The 23219-nt window shown below is 40.8% G+C and overlaps 1 protein-coding gene across 1 annotated transcript; it reads right to left on the bottom strand.

Moving 5' to 3' along the window:
* Positions 1–504: 504 nt before the first annotated feature.
* OLFM4 (olfactomedin 4) lies at positions 505–22566 on the bottom strand. Its single transcript, XM_005145659.2, has 6 exons — positions 22486–22566; positions 20176–20253; positions 16088–16240; positions 10540–10752; positions 9456–9609; positions 505–1298 (listed from the first exon to the last, which is right to left on the bottom strand). Exons 1-6 carry the CDS (start codon positions 22564–22566, stop codon positions 505–507), a joined length of 1473 nt encoding a protein of 490 aa, XP_005145716.2.
* Between the last annotated feature and the right edge of the window lie 653 nt (positions 22567–23219).

Here is a 23219-nt window from a genome sequence, read left to right as displayed (position 1 = left end):
CTAACAAATGGGTTGCTCTCTTCTGACCAAGTGTATTTCCTGCAGTATCATAATCCTTCTATTAATTTCTCTGAAGCCTCAGTTCACTTTGATGAAGAATGGTGGAAATTCATTCTCAGTTTCTGTGTGCCTTGCTTTGTGTTACAGTGACAAATGCTCATCAGTGGGTAATTAGCTTCTTGGCCAGTAGACAGGCTGCGCCCATCAATTTCTGCAGCCTAAATGCACTAAATCTATGCAATAAATCTACCCTTAGAAGCAGAACGATTGCAAAGCACCAAGCAACCCATAAACACCAATCAAAACCTAAAGAACCCAGTACTGCTAAACTGCTGTCAGCAATGATACTGACCACAGTGAGCAGTTCTTTGAAGTAGTATATATAATAGCCACAGATACAGTACATCAGATCAGATGAATTCTAAACTGGCATTGTCTAAAGTTGCATTGGATCTCTCATTTTGGTTGCTGCTAGTTTTATCACATGCTTATGTCACTGAGATACTAGGACTGAAAGGCAACATCATATCTTAGAAGATAACCATCATTGTAAACATACAATCTCTGATCTGTGGGGTTATAATCAATGCTTTGGATTGTGTCTAATTTTTTATCCATAATAACACTAATACTACCTTCTTGGCCAGTACTTGTGTCATACATATAGAAGATTTCCTCTTTCCTCGTGTTCACTGGCCTTGTGGCATACAGAATACCACATAACATGAAAGCATTGGAAACAGATGGTTTGTACTGTCTTGTCTGCCAAGTATTTAGCACATCAAGAGTAGTGTCATTGAGTTTGCTAATCACAATGTTGCCCATGTTATTTTCCGTTGAATATATTACCCACAGCCCACTTTCATCCACAGCAAAATCTATGTCTTGCCATGATACACCTGCATAAGAGAAACGGTTACCATAAGCAGCATTCAGAAGCTCCTTCCTTAAAACCATGGTGTTTTTTCTTATATCATGCTTCACAATATATCTTGAATTATAAGCATGATAATACAAATAGTTATTATAAAGGGCAGCACCACTTCCTTCCCCGTATGTTATTCTACGTTCATACATGGGTTTAAACAGCAACAAATCATCAAAGGAACTATAAATTCTGTAGTATTCCAAGTATCTCCCATCTGTGTTCAATGGTGCAACCCAATAGACTTCATTCTCTGGGTCAGAGGGAGAGTAGTCTCTACCCCAGGAACCATACTTGTAAGAAAATCCTCTCCAGTTCAGCTTTGCGATATAGGGCTGGCTAACATTCAGCAGTCCACGGTGAATGCAGCTACCTGAAATTAGAAAGAAAAACACAGGATTTCCAAATGTCATCATTAGGAGAGAAGTTTTACCGATCAGCTTCACGGCAGAGGCCAGGCATAAATGCATAGCTTCATGAGTAGAAGGCTTGTTTTGGGGCCAAGGTCAGCAACTGGATGGCACTGAATGTTCCAAGTTGACTCAGAAAGTTAGTAAAAAAATAAAAAAAAGCAGTATACATATTATTATAACTATGTGGGGCAAGCAGGGGTGGAAAAAAGATAGGGACATCCATCCTCAGGATTAATTTTCAGAAAATAAGTGCTCATCGTGCTGCTCCAGACAAGGAACAGAGTTTTGTTTCTGCCCATTTGATGCACGCCAGCCAGATGCACTAGGAAGTCCCTTGGAAAATACAACTGGCAAAGCATTTTAGGTGGTTTTTTACCTCAGTGGAGCTGAGAGCATAAGAGATGGGGAAAAAAGGGGGAGCATCTGATTTCTGTGTATTTCAATGTGGAGGGGAAGGAAGGAGCAGCAGTAGCAGTAAGTCCAGAATCACATATCAGATTAGCATTCTGCTGTCAGAATCACAGCTTCCCAACAGGGCATCACAGCTGCACTGGCCTTCCACCTCAGGCCCTCAAAGAAATCGGCAGACAGTAACAATCACAGCCTAGGAAATGTATACAGATTTTACTTTGAGTTTTCATGTGAAGCCACTCTGAAGAAAACATAACTTCAAGCTGAACCAGAACAGCTCTGTTTTCCATATATCAACTACAAAGCCATTTTTCAAGCTCATGGAAAAATTAATCAAAATACAAGAAATACTTTCCTTTTCTTATGGTGAATGACGGTGACATTCCTGTTTCCTGATAAATTCTCAATATTGTAAGGCATTGGAAGAAAAAAATCCTCCACTCACAAATGTCCATGGGCTTGACAAGTCCAAAGCTACCACCAGCAAAAACCAGAATGTTTTTTTCCAGGTATTAACATTAGCTTTTTGTATTGCTGCCACAAAAGTGACCCAGATTTTTTATTGTAAGGATATGTTCATCTGAGGTAACGGAGACAAAGATGTCAAGTGACTAGCACCATCTTACATGACTAGTGGTATTATAATATTTCTCAATTCAGTGAGGTGCTCTAGCCACTAGACCCAAGGCTCACATGCCAAGTAATGGGTAAACTAATGGCCACAACTTCTTGATGTTCCCTCAGCAAAGGAACTCCATACACCCTCAGCTATGGCACCAATGATGAAAGTCAAACTTATCTTTTGAGAATTTAATAGTTTGCATGTAAGCATGATTGCTTACAGCCTGTATGAAAATAGTGACTATTTGTAAGTTCAGTCATATGAAGGGATATGTAGCATATAAAAGCCCTATATCTTAGCACAAATAAGAAAGAAAAGTAGCAGAGAGATTATTTACCTTTAGCTTTTAAGGGGGAATCCCTTTGAGAGATTGCCCTCAAACTGGCCATCCCTAAGAAAAGCCAGACAATACTTACAGAGCTGAATTGAAAACTCCTAAAACCACTGTCAGGAGAAGCCTAGGAGGCATCTTGTTTTCAAAAGCATCCTAATCTATCCCAAAGATAGAGGGAAATATGGACACAGATCAATCTCAAGTATTCTTCTTGGAAAAAGACAGGGAAACAAGGTGAAAAACGGACTGCTGCAAAAGTAGAAAAATGTTTTTCTGATCTGCTTTGCCCAGGGGGAAGGTGCTCTGCCTCCAGGTCAAGGAAACCTCTGGTCTGAATATTAGAAAGGTCCAAGCAAGAGGGTAACATTTGTGCCAATGTGTAAAGTCCATTTGAGCAGTGAAGCTCTCTATGTCTCCTCTCTTCTCAAAACACAGTGTTTTTCTCCTATTACAGAGCACCTTCACCACTCACAGTTTTGTGCTGTCTTGCACTAGTGATTTGTGGGACATATGATTCACTTGCAGCCTCCTCTCAACATCTATGAGGAAGCTGGGTGGCAACTTTATATTAAATATAAATCACTATGCTGAGCTAAAGCCTTCTTTGGGTTCAGTAGTGTGCATGGGAGCAGCTCTGCAACGGTGACATAAGCTGTGAACAAACCTGTTTCTCCTCTCAGCCCCTTTTGTGTCCTGGGATTCTGGTGGAATGTGAAATGTAGGATGACCTCGCTTGAACGCTGCTTCCCTCCATACCACCAAGAATCAAATGCGAATCAGCATTCCTGGCTTGAAGCAGATAAGCATTTAAGCATGCACTTAAGTGCTTTACAAAGGATGAGGCCCTGGAGCAGAAACCTCATTTCCAAATATAGCACACAAGAAAGGCACTGCTGTATGGCTAGCCCGGCTGTATCTCTGGAAATGGCACGTAGCGTGGCTAGTAACATGGCCCCAGCACTTGGCACAGATATCAATGTTTGGAGGTGCTTGTACCTCAGCTCATGCAAAGGAAGAAAGCTAAAGCAGACAGTGTAAAATGTCTTGCAGCCTGCCAACTCCATTAATCAATTCGAACTGTTTTTTCTTATATCTCTATTATATATTGTTACCTCCGGCATGAGGGCTTCTTTCAAGCTGGTGACATATTGAACATCTTACTGTGTTTAAATCACAATAAACTTATTCCAGAATTAAATGGTTATTAAATGCTCTAAAACTCTTGATTTGTTTTAAAAAACATAGCACCAAAGCTTGCAGGTAGTGAAGCACTGCTAAGCTCATCTATATGCGACCTCAAATAATTTTTCATGTCATTAAGCAGAACACAATTCCAGATTTATTTTAATAATTCATACATTGTTTCATAAATAAAAAACAAACGTGTGTTCAGCAGAGAGACCTTTTTTACAAAAGAAATAATAAATTATTATTTCTTCCCTTAAAGAGTTCTCTCTGCTGAACACTTGTTTGGTTTTTATTTATGAAACAATGAATTATTAAAATAAAGTTAGAAGCATGTTCAGTTTTAATGACATCAAAAATTGTCTGTGGTTTCTATAGAGTATGTGCTTGATTTTGATTTCCTTGAAAACTCTTCCCAGAATTCTTATTTTTTTACCAAAAAACTCTGTGGTAGTCAGGGGGTGATCTGTCTTCAGCACAGGTTCAGAAGAATTCATTGTTGTTTATTTAATCTAAACTTGCCTCCCTGTCTGGATCTTGTGGGGAAAAAAAATGCACAAAGGAAACTAAGTGTCATGTAATTTTGTAAATACTAGAAGGCACTTGAAATAAATCCATACGCATTATTCAAACTTTTAAGTTTTTAACTCTTTTATCCATTGTTCTGGGTGTCCTAGGTTCAGCAGTAGCAGTCATTTTTCTCCTTAGTAGCTGGTGCAATGCTGTGTTTTTGACTTTCAGCCTGGGAACAGCGCTGATAACACCAATGTTTTTCATTGTTGCTCAGTAAAGTTTACTCTGACCAAGGACTTTATGAGTCTCATGCTCTGCCAGGGAGGAGGGGAAGCCAGGAGAAAGCTGAGACAGGACACCTGACCCAAACTGACCAAAGAGGTATTCCATACCACAGCACATCATGCCCAGTATATAAAGTGGGGGGGAGTTACCCAGAAGTCCCAGATTGCTGCTTGGGTCTGTCTGGGTATCAGTTGGCTGGTGGTGAGGTGCTGTATTCTCTTCCCTTGTTATTTCCTTTCTCATTATTATTATTGATGGCAGCAGCATTGGTTTGTGTTATACCTTAGTTACTGGACTGTTCTTATCTCAACATGCAGGAGTTACATTCTTTCAATTCTCCACCCCATCCCTCGGGGAGCTGGGGGGGAGGAAGAAGGGGGTGAGTGAGAGAGCAGCTGTGTGGTTCTGAGTTACCGGCTGGACTTAAACCACCACACTGGGCCACTGATAAATGAAGTCCTGGTATTTTTGCCTGCCTTTATTTCATGGTTACATAGCAAATAGGTGAGGACTAACACAGGTACAAACACACACACTTCTCCTTACATAAAGAACCAGTATCTCAGCTCAGTTGTTTCCTAAACCTTCTTATTCATCAGAAGAAAGCTGGCATTTACTTATCAGGACTGGAGGGAGCCTGACTTGCTTGGCTAATGGGCTGCAGAACTGAGCATCCCATCAGGTCTTGCTTCCCCCACTTCACTTGGAAGCACTCAAAAAGTACATCAGCTTCTCACTCTAACAATGAAAGTGCTAAACAAATTTCAGCAGCTTCCCCAAAGCAAGCAGTTTCATCTGATCACAGAAGAGAAGGGAGCACAGTTCATTTATGCAGCTGAAAAGCACAAGAAAAGGTGAGACCCACTCCCACAAAGGCCATAGAGACCAGGAGCAGGCTGGTGCTACACTCTCAGACATGCTCCCAAGCACCATATGTGTACTCTCCTCTCTCATTGGACAAGCCACTGCATCCAGATGTGTGAGTTGTTACCAGCCTTACTATCGCTTGAGACATAGGAGAAAGAGCTGGTTTGGCAGAGACTCATGTGGCTCCTACTGTCTTAGTGACACAGGAAGACCCATGCAGGCACCTCTGTCTTCACCAGTATCACAGGCCACAGACACAGGCTGACGGTTGATGAGAGAAGACTCATGCTGTCAGCATCTAACAGGGGATGAGGTAGAGGGCTGGAGTCCATCTGAATTACCTTCAGCCAAAAAAATGTTCAGGTGCCTCAGCTAAGCTACCTCCATTGCCAATGGAGAAATGCATGTGTCTCCAGGGGCAGTCCAGGCAGTCCTGGAGAAGAGGCACTGGTCAGCTCTTCTCAGGTTCCTTCAGGCATGCCTCTCTCTTTGTGTATGGACATACTTATTTCAAAACACAACCCAAAGCACTCAAAAATCATAGACATCTTGGATACGTAGGAGGTAAAATGTAAGGTAAAAGTGAAATCACTATACAACTCCAACAGGACTGCTTGAGTTTCAGCATCAGGTTACACCAGGTCTTCCTCCTGCTGAGACCTATTCACCAGTAACTTGAAATCCTTAATTCCTAAACGTATAAAAGCCGGAGGGGGGAAGGAGAAAACAGGTTTGCTCTTTTTTTCCTTTCTTTCTTTTTTTGCCTTTGAGAGTTTCATCTGACTCACTTCTCCCTGCTGCCTCTCTCAGATCATTTCAGTGAGATATGACAAAGAATATGCTGCAGAGTCCTCAAAGAACCATCCTGGGGTCTTTCCTCTCTGTACTTGCCCTGATGAGAACAGCACGAAAAAAAAACAAATGGATAAATGTTTCTTCCCCTTGGAGTGGTGAGAAGAAAGATGCCAGAAACTTCTGCAACAGAAAAGCCAGCAATGATGAGGAGGATAGTTAACTATGCATTTACTGGGCCCTATCTCAGACACTCAAACCCCCACCTCTTCAGTCAGAGTGTAAGGCAAATGGACACCAGTGATCCCTTTCTGCTATGTAGTTTAAGAACAGGCCTGCTCACTCTGAGAAATACAGCAGCAAAGGCCTTGAGGGACAGAGTCAGAAGGCTGCATACTACAGCACTGAGAAGCAAGAAGCTTTAATTAAACTTGCCTTTAGACTCATGGTCTTAGACAGCTTGGGGATTAGCCAAGCTCTCTCTAGTTCATGTTGCCTACCCAAAATATGCAGGAGAGAGGATGAAGGAGAAAAAAAAAAAAACAAACACGTCCGGGAAGCAGGACAAAGAGTCAGTTTAATACAAACATTATAAATATAATATGAACTAAAAGCAGGGCAAGGCCAAATGGTTTGGCAGGAATTCAAGGCATTCAAGCTTGCAGACAAAATGTATGGAAATTGTGTTCATACACATAAATGAGTGCTAGAGAGCTTTGGAGGCCTACATGTGAGCATCCATGCAAAGCCTCCAAAATGGCCATCTAGAAAATGCATCTCTCTCACTTACTTACTCCATGTCCCCAAGCAATAACATCATACTACATCTTCTTGTTTTCAGATACAGTTTGCAGGACATGTAACTGCTCTATAAAGTTCTTTGCCCAGAGAATGCATTTTCCCCACCAGGCACATCGTCAGTATACACCAGTCTTGTGTGGATTAACAGGGATCTAAGCCTACATAACACCTGGGTTATCTGTACAGCTGGCACCTTCCAAGAGGCAGGAAACATGCCAGCCCAGGGCAATTGCTCTAACAGTCTTTTGTGCTGGGCCCAGCATCCACTCTCATCGTAAAGATGGCCATTACAATATGCCCGCATACATCCTCCAATCTATGGGATTCCTAATGCTGTGGGCAGAAGATAAACTCACAGACAACACCAGAGGATGCTCTCAGATTATGTCCATGGTTGTAATCCTTTGGAAGTCAATGGAGCTATTATTGTTCATACCACCCAGGGTTTTGGTCTTCTAGGTTATTTTCTGCTCTGTATTTTTCACATAATGCAGCAACATGCAAAGGTGCCTAAGCTAGCTGGCACACAGGTCAGGAATATGATCCCAGATAATCCTAGTACAGCCACAAGCCAATGCAGTTACATTTACCCATCCTGTTCTAGACATGACTTGCCTACCCTTGCATGCATCTGCACTGTGAAGCCTAGAATTCCCTTTCCCATTCCATGAAAGTTCCCGTGTCTTACAGATGCTCGTGCCTACCACCCTGGTTTAAAAGCAACCCCTTTCTCCACTGCTCATGGAAGGACACAGTATTCTTCTTCCAGAGTTCACTATTTTCCCACTGAAATGAGGGCTTGCTGTAGGCTTGAAGAGAAAGACATTGTTTCTTTCCACACACTGTCAGCCTCAGTAAATCAATGAGATGCCATCCCAAATCTTTTTAAAATACTGGAGTTTGTTGTTTTGTTTTTTGTTTTTTCATTGAAACATTTTAAGCCCTTCCATAAGGAGCAGAGAAGCACCTTGAGATTTTGCAAAGCAGGGTTTTGTTTCAGCTTTTTCTCCTGCCTGATGCCCAGACAAGGTGCTATTCATGCATCCTGCAGAGAAGTGCAACAGCTGCCTATCTTTCCATGAAACCCTCAGGAGATCGCAATAGGAAAGGCTGCTGACCCTAAGAGAAGCTCGTGTTTCTATCTCTCACCTTTCCAACCAGGTGTCAGAACCAGCTGGCCCCAAGGTCATAAGAGGTAAATGCCAGTAGGTGCAAACCTGCACTTCTTGCAAGCACGACTCTTTGTTTTCTATGGGCAACTCTAGCTGATGGCTAACCGGTTTATGTGAAAAGGCAGGATCCTTCCCCTGTGTATTGTACACAACAGAACACTTTCTCTCTTGCAATACTCTGTCAAAAGAAACTCCCTGTGTATACAACACTCATGGGATCAGCACAGTTTCATAAATCCTCCTATCTGTTAGCAAGTGGGATGCTTGACCTGGCATACCTACACCAGTGTTTTGTGGTCTGCTCCAGTGTATCATATCTGACTCTGAAAACTTCTCAGACTACAATTCACTCACAATGTGATTTTTCAAACTGAATACCATGTCAAGACAAAAATTATTCCAGTTGTAAATGAATGGCCACATGACCTGTGACTGTTGGTACTCCAGTATGAGCTGCACTCTGGAGTCACTGGTCCTATTAGCCCCAAACATAACCTTTATTAGTCAAGAAAATTATAAAATCCTAGTTCAGTAGAAAACAGTAACAAAGCTTCCACTTACCTGCTGAGACCAGAATTTACCTCCAAGTCTCTTGACCTTCTGATTTAGAAAAATCTTTTCTACAGATTGCGAATCAAAAGTAACCTTCATGCAAAGCTACCTCCTGGAGCTGGAGTATCAGCAGCTTTAGTAATCAACTGTTGATCAGACATTCTCAAAGCAACATTAGAACAAAATTGTCATGACACAGTCACACTCACTGGAGCAATTAGAAATCAAAGCTGGTCAGAAAAAAAAACCACCATAGTTTCCCACAAAAACAAGACAAAACAAAAAGTAATTGTTTTGAGAAAGAGAAGAGGGGTTAGAGATTTAATTTTCACACTGCAGGTGAGATGAAGATGACAACTTTTTCCAGTTGAAAATGGGTACTGTATCTGGAAGAGGTTGTTTCCTGCCTTTATTTTCCTTTTGAACCCATTGATGAAACATCAGGAGCTGTCTGCTCATTTTTTCAAGAGCTAAGTAGTATCATTACAACTGTATTTAATATCAACAAAGGCAAATATCTGCATTTACTATTCTACCCATGTATTATGTTGTTTCTTATCTGATATGCAACAGAAACGCTTACCTGGTGGGAAATAAGGGGGTACTGTAGTTTTATTTGTTCCCTCTTCACACTCTTTCAGTCGTTTCTGCAGATCCACAATTTGTCGACGAATTGCAAGGATATTGTTTTTGTCCAGTGATTCTAGTTCATTTACCAGTATAGTCAGATTTGTGATCTAGAGACAGAAAAATAGAGAATAAATTTAAATTTCTGTTGACTTTATTTTACAGATATTTTCAAGAAGTGTTGATCATAACACAGAGGGTGTTACAGAACAGTTTTCAAGGAATATCCTCAAGAATAGGCTTTATCCTGCTAGCCTGAACTTTATATTTCCAGCAGATGTATGTGACCCTGAAGAAATGCTTTGACTCTCAGCTGTATAACATAATGCAAAAATATAGTGTTATTTTTATAGTATGTATAAAAATATACAGTAAGTCTTAGGAAGTACTAGCTATTATATATAAAATGTACTTATTCCAGCCTTACAAAAGTATCCAGAATTCTATTTGCAAAGATAAATAGCATCCTCTATCACCTACTTGATGATCTAGAGGACAATGGACTAAATGATATTTCACTTTCCATCTAAAGTAATTATACTCTCTAGGTGAGTGATTAACTACAATTTTGAAAATATGATTTATAGTCTGCTGGGAAGGTGATAGTCTCTCCCATTTCTTGATTTCATATAGATTGGGTCACTGCCCTAGCAACCAGAAGCTAATTTTTTAATTATCTGTGTTAGAGCACAGAGGCTTTCAAGCATGGGGGTCTATAAATTAATATTTATTATAATAATATAATCAGCTTGTGTGCTTAACACTATGCGAAACTGTTAACTTCCAGGCAGATATTTGGTAAAAATAAAGCATTCTCTGTTTGCTTTGGGTTTTCTTTGCTTTTTTATGCTCTATATCAAGGAAAAAGTTGTTAATACATTTAAGGTCAAGCTTTCTTTTAATTTATGCCAATGAACTGCTAAAATAATTCCACTGGCTGCGGTAGAGACAGGCTACATTTCCTCAACCTAAACATTAAAGAGAGAATAGACTATCTGTGTATTTGAACTCTCTGTAGCTAATTAAGACTTTGGGAATACCTCCAAATATATTTGCTCAACGATGACATTGCTTCCAACAAGGCTGAATTTCAGCTGGGTGACCAATCTCTCCAGGTCATTGATTTCTACTTTCAGCAACTGGAAGTCCAGCTCTGTGTAGGATATACTGTTCTTCTCCATATGCTGCACTCTGATTGTTAGGTTAAGGATTTGCTGCTGATACAGTTCAATCTTTTTTGAGTACTCTCTAACCTTGAAGAAAGGAAAAAAAAAAGGGTACACATTGAAGTCCAGGTTAGCAAATAAGACAATCCTGTTTAAAATTTTTATTATATTTCTGAGTACCCCATGCATGACTTCCACATACTTGACATATATATTCTTCACATAAACTGCATAAATGAAATTCTCATCACATATATAAAATATGTGAAATTTAATCCTCATTTATTGTTGGCAGTTGCACAAAGTCCCCTCAGGAATGCCTGGGGATGACTGAAGGCAGAATTTTACTCAGTCTTCCATTTTTTTTAATTCTTTGCCAATATTGCCTCTCTGAGCTAATTTTATCCTCAGTATGCCGAGAACTTATATTGGCAGAAATTTCATTAGGAAATCTGCAGTGTATTATCTCACAAAAGCAACCCAAGGAGACTGAAAAATGCAATAAAGGATTCCCAAGTTTTTCAACTTCATTTCCTATTAGCTCTGAATCCAAATAGGATTTTACTCTGTGTACATTTGAATTGTGTCAAAAGCTGGCAGAACCAATCTGGGGTTTGTCTTTGGGCAGGGGCAAAATGTTTAAACACAGGATTAAAAAAAAACAAATGTGGTTTAAATGGAAGTGAAAATATATTGCAGGCTTTAGCTAAAGTAATTTATGTAACAGCTTTTTCAGCCTTTGAACCATTAAACAGTTGTCCGGATAAATATATTTTCACACATGTATCTGCTGAGGTAAAGATCACAGCACAAGTATTGTGATGCAGAGTGATTAAATTATATGGAATTGGGACATTCCTCGGAAAATGTTAGTTCTTTGAAATTTAACACTTTGGGAAAGACACGTAATTTCTTTCCCATATGCTTCATAAATGTTATGTCTCTTTTCCCTTAAATCTGGCACTATCACAGGCTGCCCAGGGCTGTTGTGTAGTCTTCCTCTCTGGAGACATTCAAAACCAACCTGGACATATTCCTGTGTAACCTGCTCTAGGTGGCCCTGCCTTGGAAGGGGGGTTGGACCTGATGATTTCCAGAAGTCCCTTCCAACCCTAGTGATTCTGTGAATATAATTATGTTCTTTAAAAAGTTAGATGCAGTTGGACCTCACCTTTCACTGATCAGCAAAATCAGTCTGGAGCTGGAAGATACCTCTCCAAAAAACAATAAATAAATAAAACAATCCTAAAAAAAATCTCCTGATACTAATCTTCAAAGGTCAATGTTTAAACTGTGTCTAGAGTTTGCACAAGAAAAAGGAAAAAAAAAGAGAAAAATATCTGATTACAGCCGGAAAAACATAAAGCAAGCCCATGGGTGAATGAAATTGCACTGCTGTTAGAAGCTACGTGTATCAGAAAGGCATGTGGAAATAACCTTTCTTACAGTAATACTAATAGTAATAAAAATAATGGTAACAATAATAATGAAATACAGATCAAATTCAAAAACTACTGAAATAAACAGACAGCTGGAATTAGTGTTGGCTACTCATTAGTGAGAAACCTGTGAATCTGAAGTTTTCTCCAGGGTCCTGAGAGCCTAGACAAAATGCTGAGGGCTGGAACAAGGCATACATAGTTATTTCAGCCCTGATTGCAGAGTGCTGCAGGACACAGACCTGAAGTTCTATTCCAACATCAGAGGGTTTTCACTCAGTCAACCATCTAGGTCATTTAAAGACAAGTCAACACCATCCAGCGGAGTATAGCTGAGAGATAGCCAAGTTGAACTTGAATTAAAGCCAGCACTCTGCAGTGCTCTGTACAGCCACACCAGCATCACAATGAACTTCAACTAATAGCTCCTCTGGTGAATTATTGGCCAAATATAATTTTCCCAGCAGTGCTCTAACAGGTTTATACTGCTTTTGCAGACAAATTCAGCACATATGTCAAGCATTGAAATGCCCTGTGTGGACATTCCTGCCTGCTCAGATATGGCTTAGGAGTTTCACTAGCTTAGAAATATCAATTGAAAAAGGAACATGATGTTGCTCTGTTGCTTGACAGATAAATTTAAGCAGTTTATAATCCCTGTTCTTTTATTTCATCTACCTGCTAGGGACTGGCTGGTGTCTCTTGACAGGCTGGCACAGAAATTCTGTACATTCCCGTATTTAGAGATACAGACCAATGACTAGTATTGATTGCTGCTCCATTTGCCATAAAAGCCTAAAGCAGGGTAAGATGAGTGCATAAGACCTGTATTAGCCCTCTGTAGGAAGAAAGTGGAGCCATGTGAGGCATATGTAGGAAAAAATTCCTCAGTTTCATCTTTTTCTCCTTTCTAAACATTGTCACCCTCATGGAATGAAAAGGGCAGGAAAAATTTGCGATGCTTATTTACTGTGTCATTTACCTGCAATTGGTATTTCTCAAAACAGGTTTTGCAGCATGGAGACACTTCTCTAGAATGCACTTGGAGAACACAGAAGGGGAAAAAAAAGGTGCAAAACAAAGATGTAAAAGAAAAAAGTGGGAAGACTGAGGGATGAAAAGAGAGAAGTGACAAAATCAGCAACTCTCTAAAGTCACTCAGCCCAGGACATTGGCTTCAGGCAGGCCTGACCTCTACAGACCTGTAAGGAGCTAGGCTGGCAGGCAGTCCACAAGATGACACCAAGAATAATTCCACTGCAGGTTAACCTGTTTTGAAAACAGCTGCTCCTGGCAGAGGGCAGGCATGATTTTTTCCTCCATTTTTTTGTTATGTGAGGGTGTTGTGGCCGTTATGAGCCAAGTTCTGAAGGGCACTTTCTCTCCTTGGGATCACATACTGATCCAACCCTGTTACAGAGGTGTCCTCTCCCTCTTCCTATTGAGAGGAGCAGCCAATTCCTGCTTTGCTCTGAAAGGTTAATTTTCTTCTGTAATCATAATTATGCTGGCAAAGGTTGATGTGACAGAGGAAAAATTAGACTGGTATTTTCAGCCTACGGTTTGTACTCATTTGGCACATGAGAGCATCTCTTTATCTGTGAGCTTCCTTGCCTGCTGATTCTATAAAAGGACCCCCTTGCTTTTGAATTAGCCAACAATCAGGCAAAAGGTTAACGATTCAATCAGGTTGTTTATCTGGGGCTTGTAGCACATGGAAAGCATCCTTAAGAGGGACCAATCCTGCAGCTGTTACGCAGGAAAAGCTCCTATGAGCTTCAAAGTGTGTTATAGAAGAGCAACTGAAGCATGGATTCTCAGAGTCAAAAAAGGAAACACTCAGTAGAAATTCTCACCCCTGTGGTGAGACTAGGTTACATGTGAGCATAATTCCCTAGGAGTTTGCTCAGGATCTTTTCTTACAATGACCAATAATGAGAGCTTGGCTTTCCTCCATTTCATTATTTCCTTCTTTCTGTGAGTATTATCATGACCGAAGTAATATATTGAATTGTATTAGCAGGAAAGGTGAAGAATTTTTAAGCATGGAGACACAAGCATCACAAGATCTCAGATTACTTAAATTCAGATATCAGTAAGGCAATGTTCGACAACTTTCTTCTTTCTACAGAAAAACAACATCACAACTGAGAAATCTTACACGCATAAAATCACACCAAAATGCAATCTGTTCATTTTCATTTCTGACCCAGTGTCTCTTTGCCAATATCACACCAAAGTATATGTCACACTTTATCTAACTAGATGCATTGTAACACTGCTTGGTTGATTGGTCTCAACAGGATGAAATTCAGTGAAGCCTGGGTCAGTGAAAGAATTTTTGCTGTCTGCAGTGAGAAATGAAAGGTCAGCGTCTACACTGTGGCACACTGCTGGGCACCTAAGGAGGACAACACAAGTACACTGGATGACACCAGCTGACAGCCTAGACATTGAAGTCCACAGTGGGGATTTATCTTGCCCTGAATTTAGAGGCGAGTTTCAGCTATAAATCTGGACACTTAATTTTAGGTATCTGTATTAACTTGTGTCTTTATATGAGCAAGATGCCTGAACCTAATAGACATCTGACGTTGTCCACACAAAGGCGTCAAGCAGCACTTGATGTGCTCTCTAGATCTGCACAGCACTAGCAGGTAAGTCAACCATCCTAAGGGAAGCATGCACCATACTGAGGAAGTACTGGTAGGAGACTGATTACACAAGGGCACATGACTGGGAGAGGTAGCACACAGACACCTTGAAGAGCCACACCAACTTTCCGGCTGATGCCCCTGATCCTGTTTCAGTGTAATTAGCTTAAAATGCCAGCAGTGACCACAACAGGAACAGTATGGGGACCTGAAACAGCAGAGATTCTCATGGATCATTAACTCTGAGCTACACCTCCATGCTGCAAGGGGTCAGGTACCTCCTGTACTTGGAGGGCAGTGGGACTTCTGTCAGTTTGCCCTTCATATCCCTGCTGACAGCTGAATGTGTCTCATTGTTAGCTCCAGTTCTTTCAAAACAAATTATTTGAACTGAAAGATATTACCACAGGATCCTCTGCCTGTTGTTGTGGTTTTTATGCACAACTTCTTATCTGTTCTTGATTATACCAGAGGAGGGTTATGAATATTTATAGTTAGAATTTATAATTTAATGCCGTTCCTTTTCTGCTGATTAATTCAAGGACACTTCATTTCTTAAGATGTTTGGTTCCTGAAGGAAACTCTTTCTGCTGGACACCTAATTCTGAATCCTGAATATTTATCCAGTATCAAAAGTCAAAGACAGATTTCCGTCTTCACAGGCAGCTTCACCCCATGAACTGCAGCATGTATAGGTTTGCCTGTGTTCCTCAAAACAAATGAATCTGAATTCATGCAAAAAGCAGCCGAACAGCGTAAGGTGTGTTTGTCTTCAACAGCAATGCATAATTCAGCAGTCCCACAGCCACAACATCAGATGCTGACAAGAAACATATTTGATTTTTTAATATTTTTTTTTAATCCATGAGAGCAGAGGAAGTGAAGGGGCAAATATTCACCTGCTTCTTCACTCTGGTCTGTGGTGCCTTTTCTCTTCTTTCTATTCGTTTCCCTTTCACAAGCTGGCTGGCTTGATACAAATAATAACACATGAAAGAGCAGGAGGCTTGGCTTCCTGTAGCTCTGTGTAGCAATCACAAACCAATAAAACTGAGCCAGAAGAGGAGAAACATAACCATTCTTCCAAAAATACCATATGCCTTTAGCTGTAAAGGCCTAGAAAAGAGACCTAAGGATATTCAAATGTACGACATGCTGCAATGTCAAAGATTTAAGATTGAATCACCCTTCTCCTTGTTCTCACAGAGCCCTCTATCCCGCTGTTTAAAAGACACATCACAGAAAAGCACTGAGTGCCGTACTTTTCCACAGGCAACCATTTTCCAGCAAAGATACAATTGTTGTATTTATGAGAAAAGAACACCTTACTTGAGAAAGCTCTATCTCAAATTTCTTCGTGAGTGTTGCAGCTATTATCTCCAATTGCTCAGCGTTCTGCACTGGGAAGGTGGTATCTGGCAAGTACACAGAGCACTGACAAGTTCCCTCATCATCCACAGAGCCGGACACATTGGCAAAGAGCTGCAATAACAAAACAGCAAGGAAAAAAGTGTTAGTATTCATCTCTGGAATCAGCACCTAATGTCTGACAATAACATGAGCTATGACAAGCATAAGATCTACAACTTCGTTAATAGAATCATAGAATCATAGAATAGTTAGGGTTGGAAAGGACCTTGAGATCATCTAGTTCCAACCCCCCTGCCATGGACAGGAACACTTCACACTAAACCATGCCACACAAGGCTCTGTCCAACCTGGCCTTGAACACTGCCAAGGATGGAGCATTCACAACTTCCCTGGGCAGCCCTTTCCAGTGCCTCACCACCCTAACAGGAAGAAACTTCTTCTTATAGACATCTTTCACCTTTTTCTTCTAAGGAGCTGAAAATAGCTAGCAATTTTTATGACTCAGCCTTACAATCTTCCTGAAAATACTTAAATATTGCTGTAAAGATTGTATCATTGGAAAAACAGGGGCATATAATAGTCCTTACTTACCCATTCTTGTGGACAACATTCCTAAGATAATGAAATAACTTTTACAGCAGACAGATAATCACATAACAGCAGGAAAATAACTTAGTAGGTTAGGGTTTATAGTTACTGTTCTGTTATCTGAATTGATCAGATTATCTAGTCATTTCTATCCATAGAGATGAAAGCAGTGAAACAGAGCCTGTAACAGGGAGTTTTGAAGAGAAAAATGCTTAATTTGTAGTTTCCCAGCCAGCCCAAAGCAAACAAACATGCACATTTAATTATATACCATAGAAAGGTGATGAATTAAATATGCAGGCTCAGCCTAGAGTAGAGATACTTATTTTGCTACAAAACATTGCACGTAATACCCACAAATCACAATCCGCCCATCCACGTTTGTGGGTAGTCTGCAAAGCCATTGCCCGTGCCATTAGCATGAATCGTGACTGTCTGCATGCTCAAAGAATCACCATTGGAGCAATGTGTAATGTGTATTGAAAGGTCAGGGCTGGCAATTCATAATCTTGCCATAATTTACAGCCAAAGCACATAATTTCCTATAAACACTGGGCTGAATACTGAGTGTGTTCAGAGCTGTTCTTTTTTGTTTGTACACAAAATGTTTCCTGGTTCATAAACCTATCACAAATTTATTAATAAAGATATTTGATGTTACTTTAAAATATTCTGGCACACACTTCAATGCAGCTGCATATGTTAAAGCTACAGGCTTGCTCCTTAAATACACTTCTTTCTATAATCTCTTCTCCTGCCTTGCAGAAATCCTGCTATTATTCATCTGTTTTCTCTTTCCCTCTTAAAAATGAACAAGCAAACAACAAAACTATTCACTGAAAGCTGACATTTCAGCACTTCTCCCTTTGCTTTTTCACAGTGATTTCAACTAATCACCAAGCCAGTGCCAAACATGCAGTGATGGCCATCATCAAAGCTGTCTTGATCTGTGAGCCCAAGAAGAGAACAGTAGCAAGCAGGAATGATCCCAGATCACACTTCTGGAAACCTCTTTACCTCAGCCATAACAAAGAGTGTGCATCTCATTTTGAAAGAAAGTATGAAAATAAGTTTTATCTGTGTTATCTAAGCAGCACAGGCCTTAAAACTACACTCACAGACAGACTTCTGAGGACATTTAATGTCAAAGGAAGCAGAGAAATATCTCATGGTATTGCAGAATGTCCTAGCACATAACTTCCATTGATTTCCCTGACAGGTAGGTTACCAAAGCAGTTCTGAAAATCCCAATGGGAACCTACTGCAAACTATTTATAAGTTTCCAAGTACTTTTGATGATACAGCTAGCAATACCTAAATAACTATGAAAAATAGGTTCATAAGTCACTTAGATGTTTCTATACCTCTGAGTCCTCTCTGTAAAGCCATGACTGGGATGGCAAGTTGTTCAGCAATAACAGAAGAAACAGATGGGGTGTGGGATGACAAAAGAAGAAATAAATGTGTCTTAGTGAGTATATGTGACTGTAAGACTGTTGTGCACTGGCATGCTAATTTTTATGTGGAATGTGTCGTCTTCTATCCCTTCTCTGAATAGCACAAGTATAGCATATTTGTGTATATGTATAGCAAGAGAAAGTATATTATACATAGTACAGCATAGTGTGCTATATACATAATCAAGTTTCCACACATGGTGTAGTGTGAACTGTGCATTGTATACTCTGCTATAAAGTCTTGACTATATACAGCCATCAGCTTATGTAGAGGTAACATGCTTATTTCATGTGCTAAACAAACCATTCACAAATGTGTCCAGATGACCTCCCAAAAAAACTCCAATTTGTGTATTTAAACTCCCTATGAGAAGTAAACATTATAACATCTGTGTTAGGAGAGAGTCCTGAGTTGAAGGAAGAGCTTTACTGCAGTACGTGCAGCTTATGTGTAAGCCAATAGTTTCCCCAAAGGAGCAGACAGCCTGGGCTGATGGAACTGTTTCTATTCTTCCATTGACATTACAAACATTGGGATCATGATGTTGATGAAACCAAGCAGCATTATTTAGTTAAAAGCCCCTTGGGCCAGTAAGTGCTTCTATCAAAATATAATACCAGTCAAATGACAACCATATAGCAAGAAAGTCTTCCCTCATCCTGTAAAAAATTCCACAAGGTAGGCTGTTACTTTAGATCGAGTTGTATGGTTTTTAAAGTTTAATAATTTATATTGGATGCTTAAAAAAGAGTAAATTGTCCTAGCCTACAGCAAGGACTTAACTGCAACATTTCACTCTGTAAAATTAAGTTGTTACATATGCATATTTGAATCTATGAGAGATGTTGCTTTCCCACATCCCTTCAATTTAAGAAAATGAGTAGGAGCCAACAGTTACTTCATTTTCTGAAAATCAGAAAATTTAATCAGCTGCCTAAATGTGGACGTAGGGTTTCATCCTCACACCAGCCAGGCCATTCCAGTGCTTAATTTCCAGTTACACTGTAGTCCAGCGGCATTCACAGCTCTGAATTAGCAACTTGCTCATCCTAAGACATCCTAAGGAGTCACACATCAGGGACCAGAGGCCACCCCACCTGGCCTAAGAGGTGGATGAGGTTTGTGTCCTGTTACTGAGAGTTGGAGAGAGACTCCTGACTCCATTTAACTGTCTATATCCTTTACTGGAGCTGAAAAAGGTCCCTACACATAACCCAGGCACCACATTGGGTTATCCCGGACAACAAAGACCAAAGATCAAGCTGTCTAGCAGCTCCAACCTGATGTGGAGCTCTGCTTTGGACAAACTCTGTTTTTGGTACTAGCTTGCAAGACCATGCAGAACAAGTGTGTCACTTTGAATCAGCTCCAAAGCAAACATGTTATTAAGCAGTCACTAACAGAGAGAGACAGGGAAACCAAACCCTGAAATCCACAGACCATGGAGAAGCACTGTACCAGAAGGCACGGAAATCAGATGCAAGTCCCTTTATCAACCAATAGTTGCATAAATTTTGATCTAAGTAGAACAGGGAGAATCAAGACTTTTTCACTCTCAGCAGCCACAAGCAGGCACTTCTCAGAAGGCAGTTTCAAGGCCCTGTTCTGGTTTACATGGGAAGGCAGAGTTGAAAAGAAATCTTCCTCTTCCTCCAGGGAAGCTGTAACCACCAAACTGATATGTTGCCATCAAACCCCTACTGCTCCAGCTCTTTCCTATTTGGGGTCCAGTTCAATAGTCACAAGGACAGTGCTGGAGCTTTGGATGTGACTTAAGGCATTGAATGACACGGCAGCAGCACTAAGGATTTGGGGAATTCACTACTGCCTAAAATCCTGGATACACAACATGTAAAGTCTTTTCCTGTGCAGCCTAACTGACATGCCTTGTATCGGGGTTAAATCTCTGAGTGACTAAATGTGTATCTCTTAAACAATAGGACACAAGTTTCTAATTTTGCTCTTTTGTGGACTTTATTGAAGAACAGTAATGGTTATACCTTTGGGGGAGTGTGCAGGTTGCCAGTCACCTTGCTAGGTTGAGTCACATATGGGAGCGTTGTATTGGGATGAGGGCTCTGAAAACAAAGGAAAGCCGTTTCCAGAGTTAATTCCTGCAGACAGCACCACCCCTTCCCCACCAGCTAGCCCCCACCCTGCAGCTCCAAACCACTTTGATTTTACTATGGGAGCAATCCCCAGCAACTGTAAAATTGATTAACTTTTCTAGTCTGCTGCTGAGGTGACTGAAGTTTTCCTGGTCACAATGTCACTTCAAAGACATCTCTTCTTGAAGAAAGGCTTGGTGTGATCAGTGAAAGGCAGGGGATGCTCAGCCTGCCCAGGAGGTGTGAGCTGGGACTCTGGCAGGCAGCACTAGCAGATGACATGTCAGCCTAAAACAACAGGACAGTGCTTTCCTGCCCTAAATTTGGAGACTACTGCCTTCTCAACAAGGATGTCTGCTCCTCACTGCCCAGCTCATGCTCCAGCTTCTCAGCACAGCATTTGTTGCTGCTTTCACACCAAGATGTCAGGCTGCAAGCCGTGATGGCTGAGGCATGTGTCCCACTCTGCTATTAGCACCATGGAGGGGAAGGCATCCCACCACAGAGTAGGTAGCCACCACAGTGCTAAGGATACAGTCAGGTCCACCTTGGGAGCCTTTTATGTAGTAAGACTATATATGTGCTGTTTAACTCTCATCTGTAGTTGGCACCTGCCTTTCTGCCACACCAAGGAGAGCAGCTGTCACTCTGGTGCTGCTCTGCGTGTCCCTAGAGGTCTGCTGCATCCCCACACAGTGTGCAGAGCATGGTGTGTCACCAGGGATGCAGCATGCTGCCACCCACAGCAGGCTCTCACCAAAATCTGTGGCAAACCGGGAACTGCAGCAAGACACCCTCGGTGTCAAATGGTGTGACAGATGGAACATCAAATGGGCTTCCCCTGCAACAGGGCACTCACCCCTGTGTCTTTCTGCATTTCCCAAATCTCAGCCAGAGCCCCATTCCTGAGCCAGGGAATGCTGAGGAAATACAAATGGCTGGCAAAAGGCAGGTCTATTAAAGTGCACATTGTAAACAGGCTTTTGTGGGACAGTTTGTCAAATAAATCTATTTGAAGAGCCATTTGTGCGCTCGTATGATTACACTGAACATGGTGTGGAGAGGGGGACATTGCTAGGGCAGAGAGCATCACAAATTGTTTAAGTTACACAAACTGAGGGCTACCTTAAAGCAAAGCATCCTGAGGAGAAACATCTCACATATCAAACTTAACAATATATATTTACACCTCCGTCTTGACTTTTGCAGCTTTCTGGATTTTGAGCAGATAAAAGCACCTTCCCAGGAGGTGCTGACTTCACTGCCTGCATCCACAGTACTCCCAAACTTCAAACAATGCAACTAGTGGCATGCCAGATTTTTCTGGTGGGTGACTAAACCCCAAAATCAGAAAGAGTCATTGGGAGCCAAAATGGGCTTTGTTTGTTTGTTTGGGTTTTTTTCACAGACTTTATCTAAAGAATACCAAAAGGCAGACACTTCAGGTCAAACAAAACCAAAATGTTTTGTTTCATTTGGAGAAGTTTTTAAGCTATTTGCAAACTTTTTCTTCTGATAATTTAAGTTATGTTTTAAATTGGAAATAAATAAATAAATAAATAGATGCCGTACAAAATCAAAGCAAATCTTTCCTCAGTGTAATTTAATTTTTAATTCTTTTTTTTTTTCTACTTTTGCTTTTCTCCCTTCCTCCCTGGATTTATTGTTCGGTGGCTGTTTGAGATTTTTTTTTTCTTTGACAGCTGGCTTTGATTTGAATATCTCTCTTGCCCAGCCAGATAGTTTAATGGAGAAGAGGGAGAGCACCCCACAAAAAACACCCAGCATGGTTTTCATGTGCCTAGTCATAAAGCCTAAGAGTGATCATGCAACTGAAAAAGCCCCTACCTCCCAACGCCTTCCACATCAAAGATGTGGATCCTTTCCTGCAATAAGCCCTTGCTAATTAATTAAAAGCTACACAGAGCATTTAAAATCCACTCAGAGACTCACTGGGAGTTGCACTCATCTAACCAAAGGCAGAATTTGACTCTGATTTTAAACCTGTGTCTCACTTTTACATTTTTTACCCAGTCCCTATACATTAGTTGGAGGGAGGATGGAGGAATACTTCAAACTTCTCCATGCAGAGATCTCAGTATTTGCCCAATAGTAACCTTGAAGAATAAAGTTTTCAGCAATCTAAATTACATTAGAAGAAAAGAAGACACCAAAGCTCAGGTTATGAAACCTTCATCTTACCTCTTCTGTTGCTGCCTTTGTTACAGCCAAAGTGATCATGCTTTGCATGAGGAGCAGCACAGCCACCTGTGTGTGCTTCATCTTCTCACCCAGCAGATGTGACAGCACAGGGACAATGTAGGTCTTTTATAGCACAACCTGGGGATTTCCCCAATTAAACCTTAAGGAACTAACTTGCGTATTTTTTTAAGTTTTTGGATAAGTGATGCCATGAAGTTGTACAATAACAGGTGCCAAATTGCTAACGTGCAAAGAACATTTGAGTTGCCATCACAAATTTACTACATCCAGCTTCCTAACTGGAAACCTTCCCCATAAGGTGCAGTATCTAATCTCAATCTTGATTAAGCAGCACACCAGGTGCTTATTTGCTAGGACAGGTAGATAGACACTTCCTCTTACTGTGACTCAATCACAAAAATTCTTATAGATACCTTCTAAGTTATGCAGACAATACAGGTCTGTGTGGGATTTATTACCTATAAGTACAGAGAAGAGCAGGTCTGGTTAGACTGTTCACACACCAGAAACATCGTCCCTTTTTTTAAACAGGCAAACAGACCTTTGACAATAATGCAGAGAGGTCTTTACAGTTTTTCAGTTCCTTCAGTTCTCACATAGCACAGGTGGGACACAAACACACTATCTCTGCCCATTTTCTTTTCCCAGAAGGCTTATGCCTTGTACATTAACACTATGTACCCATTAATGCTTACTCGTGCATTAACACCGTG

This window comes from Melopsittacus undulatus, chromosome 2 (genome assembly GCF_012275295.1).
Source record: "Melopsittacus undulatus isolate bMelUnd1 chromosome 2, bMelUnd1.mat.Z, whole genome shotgun sequence".
NCBI classification, from domain to species: domain Eukaryota; kingdom Metazoa; phylum Chordata; class Aves; order Psittaciformes; family Psittaculidae; genus Melopsittacus; species Melopsittacus undulatus.
Note: the sequence above shows the minus strand (reverse complement) of the source record. Positions and strands in the feature narration are given on the sequence as shown.